The sequence below is a fragment of the Argopecten irradians genome, chromosome 3 (assembly GCF_041381155.1).
Source record: "Argopecten irradians isolate NY chromosome 3, Ai_NY, whole genome shotgun sequence".
Taxonomy (NCBI): Eukaryota; Metazoa; Mollusca; class Bivalvia; order Pectinida; family Pectinidae; genus Argopecten; species Argopecten irradians.
Genome location: NC_091136.1, coordinates 10,523,406 through 10,533,216, shown reverse-complemented (window position 1 = coordinate 10,533,216; position 9,811 = coordinate 10,523,406). Strand labels below are relative to the sequence as shown.

Here is a 9,811-nt window from a genome sequence, read left to right as displayed (position 1 = left end):
TGTGTATTTTGGGATACAGCGGTATGGTTGTATTATGCCTCTTTGGAATAGTGGCCATAATGCACTTGTATAATGTGGGATTTGCTATTCGGTAGCTTCAGTGAGATAGCACTATAAAAAGTACAGGAGTTATTATAAGAAAATACACACCACAATCTTCCAAAAACATAGAGAGATTCACGCACGCAACCCTTTGTATACAGGAGAGGCCGTCCACAAACGACCTTGAAAAGTCGTTGGTGATAAAACTAAATGTAAGAAAATAAAGTTTTACAAGATCAGAGTCATACGGCTACTTGTGTGTATTTACTTTAAAGTGCATCACATTATGATAAAGAAACATTTACACGCATTCTTCAACGGGGCACCAATCCCACTCAGTGGTTGGGTCCATCGTGTAACACCATGGCTTTCCAAATCCTTCCACAACACAGTAGTTTTCCAAGTCAGTTCTGCCCTGGTTATATTTGGGAATGTGCGGAGTATTGCTATCCCACCGTTGACATTGTACCCCTGTCCACGTGCAGCTAACACGGCCAGAGTATTCTGACGTGGTCGAGTTCAAACAGTCCTGACCTGAAAGGATAAAAACAAAATATATCCATGACGACCCAATCTAGTTTTAACGTTGAGTTATAACAAGAAACTGAGTTATCGAACAGAAATTAATTAATGTTAATTAAGTGTTGAAAACAGCAATATTCAATTGAAAGTGATCATTACTTCAACATGTGTATTAGAGCTAAATTAACATAATTTGAAATTATCTATAGGTATATTTATTTTTCCTGCCCCAGAGTGCCTGCGTGTCAGAACCATTGTATTTACAATATATGCACCCCTTCTCCAAAGATGTTTCTGGCCGGTTTTTATTGATATAATGCACAACTTGAGGGATCCTAAGTATTAGCAATTAAAAAGCAATGTTGACGGACGGACGGACGGACAGGAGTTGGACGATGCGTCATGGCATAAAGACATCGGCTCTCCGACCAGATGAGCAAAGCATGGTATATGAAAGGATAGAAATAAGATAATAATGTAGTTGCAACGCTATTTGGTTTCAGAAGTACGTTCTAAGATGAAAAAGCGATATAGAAAATACAGTATGTAAGATAAGTGATAAATAGATATATTGGTCTAGTGATTCAACGATCTGTAAAAAATGAGAACTTACTAGAGCATGACATAGAGGGTTGAGTCCAATTTGCAGTAGGAAGGCACCTTGTCATTGGACAATGTGCTACGGGAGCTGGATCATCATATGTTTTACACCTGTACCTGCCGACCGAGTAGGCATCGTTGAAGGGATACTCTAAGGAATAGCGGGAGTCGCTGATAGGTTCATCACCGCACACGATCTTTTCATCGAAGGGACAGTAATCCCATCTAACACTAGGGTCTGTGGTATAGCACCAAGGCCGGTCAGATATAACTGGCTGACACCAGTTATGAAGGTCCGACCTATTCTGTAAATACTGCGGGTCGTGAGGAAAGATACTGTCCCATCTCTGGCAAGGAATGCCGCCCAGTGTACAGGAGACTTTTCCTTCATATATTTCGTCTTCAGGATACAAATGGTCCTTAGCTGTGAATGATACAAGCTCATTTAGTGTAGGCGTTCATAGCACGCATGTCATACGCAGTCATAAATAATACAATGTTACACACAGTCACATATTAAAAATATACATACAGCATACAACACTATATTAATTTGAACACAAAATTACATCCAAACATGTATCATGTCATAAGAATCATATATACTTATTAATTTACTACTTTCATATCGGTAACAATATGAGAAATATCATAACAAAACTGGCCCAGTATATGGATAAACTTGGCCAATACATGTACAAGATAAAGTGGGCCAATATTGAAATCGAGCCAATTGATCGATTATAGATTACATACAATGTCACACAGTTATACATTACATACAAAGTACCATAGTATTTGATTAACTACAATGCCACACATTTATAGATTACACACAATGTCAAAAAGTTACAGATTACATGTATTTTCACACAGTTATAGATTACATAGAAAGTCACACAGTTATATAATGCATACAAATTCACACAGTTATAAATTACATACAAAGTCTTACAGTTATAGATTACAAACAAAGTCACACATTTATAAATTGCATACAAAGTCACACAATCATAGATTACATACAATGTCACACAGTTATAGATTGCATACAATGTCACACAGTTATAAATTGCATACAAAGGCACACAATCATAGATTACATACAATGTCACACAGTTATAGATTGCATACAATGTCACACGGTTATAGATTACATACAATGTCACACAGTTATAGATTGCATATAATGTCACACAGTTATAGATTGCATACAATGTCACACAGTTATAAATTGCAATAATTAATTTTTCTTTGTTTTCATACCAAATCTGGCTTTCTGATTGGCCAATATTTTTTTTGCATACCACTATGAAAAAAAAATCCGAGAATGGCGCGAAACCCCGACGTTAACGTGACGTCACAATAGAGACATTGACGTTGCGTATTGATTCGGAAAAAAGAATCCCTTGAAAAAACACTATAATGTTACATTTAAACATACTTCATTTTATCAAATAGAGTATAAAATTAATTATAAGTATTGATGTCACTATTTTTTAATTTTATCGGGTTATGAAAAAAAAATTGTTTGCAAACTTATGTGAGAATCCGCTACGCGGATTCACACAGTTTGCAAACAATTTTTTTTTCATACCCCGATAAAATTAAAAAATAGTGACATCAATGCTTAATACAAAGGCACACAATCATAGATTACATACAATGTCACACAGTTATAGATTGCATACAATGTCACACGGTTATAGATTACATACAATGTCACACAGTTATAGATTGCATATAATGTCACACAGTTATAGATTGCATACAAAGTCACACAGTTTTAGATTGCATACAATGTCACACAGTAATAGATTAAGTACAAAGTCACACAAGATCACATACAAAGTAACACAGTTATACATTACATACACATTTAAAGTCACACAGTTATAAATTACATACAAAGTTGTTGTCGTAAATTACATACAAAGTCAAACACACCATGTATTACCGTACTTACTACACAAAAACCTAAACTGTGGTGAAAATATACGGTCAAAATCAGCATAAGCAATATTTATAATTTAAATTCCTACCTGAACAGGACAAAGTGGCTTGAGTCCACGCATCGTTTACACACCTAGAGACGGGACAGAAACTCTTCGGCTCAGGATCCATAAACTCCTTACATCCATATCGGACCCTTTTGTCGTCATTTAAGAAAGGTCTGGTGACTTCATAGCTACCACTATGGTGACGAAGATCTGGCGTCGTAGCACAGTCGTCTGAAATAATTGCGAAAATTTTATTGAAATTCTAGACCAATATTTACTGAAAATAATCAGTAACAAATTTCTATATTTTTCTAAATTATGGCCTGTGTAAGATCTGATGAGATAGGCAAAGTTTCTGTAGGCAAAATTGATTCTAGATTATCATTTCGAAATAAATACACCAAAATTAATACATATCTAGAAATAAATAAGCAATCTTGAAGTAAACTTTAGACATTTGCACTGTTTCCACATTATGTATGATTATTCATAAGTAAAAATGATTTAATTCTCCTCAGTGTATTGTGAAACATATTCTACAGGCTGGTAAGAATGTTATTTAAATGGTTATTTGACACAATAAAGAAAAGTGTTACTCGTGACGTTTCGATGACCGCACTGTATCTTCATCAAACTTCATCTTCATCAAACGTAAATGACCAGTACAATATATATAGTGTCACCTAACCATTTATTTACATGACCGGTATATAACCGTTTATGTTTGCTTATCTGTTATTTAAATGATCGCCACTTCTATCCGGCATTACTACAAACCATTTTAGATGAAAATATTAAATTAAATCTATTTTGCTATTGAACTATATTAATAAGAAACATGTTTGTAGTGTTATATATATATTATTAAAATGTAATCATTTTCATGGTTATGATAAATATGATTTTTTTTCTATATAAATGCATACATACCACACCGTGGGTCAGCATGGCTTTGTTCACAGTTCCCCGTGTTCTCATTAAACATAAGATTGGCTGGACACACCATCAGATGCGGGTAGCCATTGGAGCAGGCAATGAAGTCATAACAACTCGTTGGATGCTCATAGTTACCGTTAACTTTGCCTTTGCAGAAGTCTGGGGAGAAATATCATATTGTTTGTGAGTTCATGTCTTTTGAGAGACTTCGGCGTATTCGTGCTGTTTCTTGCGATGAGATTATTGTTTCCTTTATGTTCTTAACTAAACCACAGAAACTGCTACTCAGTTCGGTAAGAAAAAACCAGAAAATTAAAAGGTGGAATGGAATGTCAGGTAATTACACAAGGACGTTTTGGTGAGTTTTATCTTAAGATGATATTATATTTACTCGATGTGAAGCGTAATGAAGGTCAGCAGACATTTTTTTCTAAAATTGTTTACCAACAAATGGTGTTTGTATTATTAACAGCAAACTGATAACGTTTTGAACAATGGCTGTGTCGTCCTCGGTACTCCAGGGGTTCCGATCATTGACGATCTTTACACCCCTTGACTATTTCATAGTAAAACTGAAGGCAGCTCAGGGGAACAAATCTGAAACAATCAGAGGCCTACAGAAAATCCTTTGAAGAGAGAGCGATGCTCAACTTCAAAGCCACACAGTCAACCACATTTTACCATTACACGGCTCTTTTAATGTGCATCAAAGGATTAAATTACTGTTCTGTTGCCTCCAGTTTTACTATGCAATAGTCCATTGGTATTGAGATCGTAAGTGATCGGAACCCCTGGAGTATTGAGGATGCAGCTATGTATAAAACAATAGGATATATGGCAAAAAAGGTGATCTGACTACCTTGCAACCCAAACATTCATTCATACTAAGCTTAGTTTTCAAAGAACGTTCAACCGTAAACCATTTCATGCAGAGTTAAATATAACCTGAGACGACGATAAAAATATTATTTAGGTTTAGGGTGAAATCTATGGCTGCCATCTGATGTTGGCAGCAAAACATAAGTGTCTACAATGTGATTTTTTTATCAGTCTTCCTTCCATTTTTTGCACGAGTTTTTTTATATATATTTTCAACAAAATCAGTTGTGAACTTAACAACCAACGACATTAAAGCAATAGAATTCGGAATAAAGAAGGAAATTCGTAATACACGTGTAATTTTACAGTATGTAGGAAAAATGAAGCCGATGAGATAAAAGTGTTCCGTTTGCAGTAGGAAAGGTTTATTTACCGGCTGGAATATCTGGAGGTGCTCCTGTAACCGTATCGGCCATGGCTCCGGGTCCTGTACATCAACAATATAGAACTTTTCGTTTCAACTTCAATAGGAACATTGAATACCGTGTAAGAAGAAATAACCGTGGGTTCTTTCTGTTGTTGTGTGAAACTTTCAAATAATTTCATGAAAAATAGTCATGGTTATTTGATAACATGCCGATACTAATGATGAGAACATTAAACGAACTTCGTTAGATAAATCATAAAGATAAATTGTAAAGGATTTGTCGCTGTAAACCTGAACGTTGTCTCTGGAGAGTAAATAATCTTCAGTATCATTGTCAGATCTTGCAGATACTGCCACCATTGAAGTTTCATGTGCACTGTAAGCATGTTACTTATTTCTTGTGTCCTGCACAGTATTGAATTAGAAATTTATCACTCGCGTATCCCATTTGGTAATGATAATAAAAGGAATACTTACCAAACACCAACGGAACTAAAGCAACGAGAGCAAGCATTAACGCGTCCATCTTGATTCGTCAAGTGCCATGGATCTACCGTCTTCCAGTTTTATACAACGTCATTAGAAAATTAGCGAACCACGTCATTACGATTCTTCAACATTCATTGGTTAGTATAATCTATTATACAAAATGATAACAATTAGTGAACTATGACTGAACCTACGTCTACTGCAATACACCAGAACACAATATGCATTTGTGTATAATATACATATATAATAAGTAGTTCATTTATCATATATAAACAATAAAAAGCGTACTCTTCATAGATATTCTTTTCATATAAATATTGACTAAATTAAATGATGATTAAAGGTCATGTAACATGAAAGTTTTATCAAAACAAAATATAATGTTCAACTTGAAAAAAAAAGTTTTACATTGTAATTGATGATAAGATACTGGATATGACATACAAAAAATAAAGTTATTTTGTATCTAGTGTATTGGCTATACAATACACAACTATCAATCTAATTAATTCTGTATCACTACGATGCTCTACATTCATTACGTTCCAATACAAGATTTCAGATGAATTCGTTCAATAGTTTTCATTTTTGCATAGCCCTATATTTCATATCCATGCAACAATAATGAAGTTTCTCATACATTTTTAAACTGTAAGTCAGCTGGTAGATGTGGATTTTTTATCTTGTGATCAGTTGAGATTTTTGTACTTGCTCACATAGCTTCTGTTTTCATTTGAAAATGTTTTCATTTGAAAAATACCAATGTAAAAAATTACACCCAGGTAACTAAAACTACAAACCTCTTCTATGATTTTAACGTTAAACTTAAATCCATGATGGCTGTAAAATTTGCGTCAGGAAAAAAACATTTACTTTGAGCTTTTATGTTTAATAATATTTTTGAAAAAAACCCATCAAGGGCCTTTGTTAAACATGCGGAAGTTTCCAACAAAAGAATGTTGTCATCAGCATACAATTAAAGTTTTAAGTGAAAATAGGTCTGATTTGTAGGTTAATTGGCTAACATGAGTACATAATTATCTTGATATTTTCATACATATTCTTTATAATATTAATTCCAAAATTTACTTTTACGAAGATTTTTCCATGAACCAACTTTCCATATAGTACCGAACGCCATTCTAAAGTCAACAAATGCTGTTTATAGGTTTTTTTTTATTATGCAAATTAAATGATATAAGTGTCTGAAGAACAAATATATCAACATCAGTTGAATGTCCGTGTCAGAACTTAATTGACTTTTGGATATTGTATTGTATTTGCTTGAAAAAACGGCAAGTCGGCTATTCTAAATACTAGTAAAACGTTTTCCAAGGCAGCTAATTGATGCTTTGCCCTTCGGGATCATTTCAGGCAATTTTCAGTCAAATCGCTCCTGTAGAACTTATGAAGAAGTTCAAAATGTGTTTTAAAGACAGCGGCTGTGGTAGACATCTTTCTAATTGACCCGAAAAATACGAACAATTTGTCAGGACCATATCAGGATCATTTCAGCCATGTTTTAACCAAATCGCATCGGTAGAAATTGAGCAGAAGTTCGAAATGAGTTTTCAAGATAGCGTGTGAAGTCCATCTTGGAATTCGGATCGACTCGAAAAAATTATCTGCACTTTGTCAGGACCAAGTCGTGATAATTTCACGCAATTTTCAGATAAATCTCACCAGTAGAACTTGAAAAGAACTTCAAAATGTGTTTTGAAGATGGTGGCTGTGGCTGATCCCCCGAAAAATAACAACACCTTTTCGGGACCATGTCATACGACGACGGAAGAAACATGATGACTATAGGCGGTATAAAAATTACCTCTGATCCTGTTGACTCTATTTTCTCTTATTGATATCTGGCTGGATAGCAATAATCACGCGACATTAATAAATATTGACTAATGATATGTCCATAGGGATGATCCAGTTTATCCGCCTCGAGATGTATTTGAGAAAACTAATGACTGAGGGATAATTCAGCAGTATTTGATACCATTTGTATTGATATGTCTTTAATATGCCGATATAAAATGTACATGGTAATACATTTTCCGATTTAAAAACACTTACATACACGGGAACCCATCTTTAAAAAATCTGAAAATTCTCACACAATATTGTGATAGTAGTGTTTGACAAACGGAAATAACAGAAGGTCAATGTGAGTGTATTTAGTTGTTGTCATAAAAAGTGGATACATGTGCATTCATTTCTTTAAAACATATTACCGTCATTCATGATGTTGAAAGGTTTTTAACATAGTTGTTTTTACCGCCACGATATTTCCTTATGCTGGAAATGAAATGCACTTTACAATATAATTAAAACCCCCGAAGTCAATTAAAGGTCACTTATACCAAAATGAAATATTAGCCATTATGTCTGATAATTGACAGAAAATCGCTTATCATCCGCTATCTTTATTTAACACTATTCGCTTGTATTGCAGCGGAAACTATAAAATGGAATTATAAGTGATCTCTTTTTATGAATGATTCGTTGATTAAAAGGTGTAAAAGGTGTACACAATAATATTTAGGTCATCTGGTCCGAAGGGATAGTGTACTTATGTCATGACGCATTGTCTGTCCATTGTCTGTCCTTTCGTCGTCCATCTTGAAGTATCCAAACATGTTCCTTTTTCCACTTGGAGGATGTGAATATTGCTATTGGTAAAAAAGCGATGATTTAAACACATGAAATAGACAACTGTAACATTGTACAAGTATATACCAGGGTAACTTCCTGAATTTTGAATTCGTCGAATTAATGTTTATTTATCCCCTGAAGATTCTTCTCAGTATCCAAAAATACTACATGTGGTATTGTATGATGCTATGGGGTCCTTACTGCTTTTTTAAAACAATAATAATCACCATATTTGGATTATTTAAGACATCTTTGAGAGTATTATAAATGATTACAAAAAATCAGCAAGACCTTACCAGGTCTAACTAATTTTTCACTGCTATCCTTTTACTCAGAGCCAAAGAAAGAGGCTACGTCCGCGTAAATATTTTTGCGAACCATTGCGAGACGAGTTTCATAAAATCTAATTTGAATACATATTAAAAACACTTTTTATCGTAGAACTACAACCTACATTTCGAAAAATTTCATCACCAAAATGTGTAACGAAAATTCAACGAAGGCCGCCATTTTGTCACGACGTCCTGGAATAATGACGTCGAGTCAGGAGGTTTTGTCCTTGATTTCCTGTCAAGGAAAAGCGCACCAGGTTATACAGTATTACACTATTGGCATATCCAAGGACGTATATGAAAAGGATAAGTCACACTGGGTTTTGGGAAAGTGCAACGCAGGCGCTTTTGTGTTTGTGCACTGACCGTGACGTTGGGCGATGACTGATTTTCCTTTGATATCTGCCGGCGCAGCCTTTGATGTAGCTTGCGGGTGCGAGGTTTACCGTCTTGCTTTCTGAAGCGGGCCGTAGGTTCATGAGCTGTTGTATTTTTTAAAGAAAATTTAAGACATATCTTCTAAATCTTCCGTCCTTAAAGCAAGCAATAAACGTTGTGAAATTTAATAAACTTTACATTGGTGTTTCGTTTGACTTGATAAGACAAGTATTTGTTGAGAAAAATGGTTTTTATTCCCGGTTCATAGGCGTCTCGCGTGGTGTTTAGTAATGTAAAGTGAAAGTGACGAATCCTTCCCATTTATAAATCCTTGGCATATCCTATTACTTGAGTGAAGTCATTGAATATCGGAGGATTGTTTGATAAAGGCACAATACATACTGCGTTATCTATCGTATATATTACATGTCTAAGTCAAACCAAGGTTAATGCTAAATTTCAGATAAGAATTGCATTACGACAGAATTAACGATACATTTTGGCTGGCGAACGTTAGGCTTCCCTAGCAAATACGGGATACCCCTATCAAATATGGGAGAAAACCCTTGTCAAGTATGGTATAAATAAAACGAATGCAACGAATGTAG

At 34.7% G+C, this 9,811-nt stretch overlaps 1 protein-coding gene across 1 annotated transcript; it reads right to left on the bottom strand.

Annotated features, from left to right (window-relative positions):
- Positions 1-284: 284 nt before the first annotated feature.
- LOC138319908 (plasminogen-like) lies at positions 285-5,926 on the bottom strand. Its single transcript, XM_069263024.1, has 6 exons — positions 5,824-5,926; positions 5,353-5,406; positions 4,095-4,259; positions 3,207-3,395; positions 1,178-1,588; positions 285-576 (listed from the first exon to the last, which is right to left on the bottom strand). The coding sequence occupies exons 1-6, from the start codon at positions 5,870-5,872 to the stop codon at positions 344-346; spliced, it is 1,101 nt and encodes a 366-aa protein (XP_069119125.1). The 5' UTR covers positions 5,873-5,926; the 3' UTR covers positions 285-343.
- Positions 5,927-9,811: the final 3,885 nt, after the last annotated feature.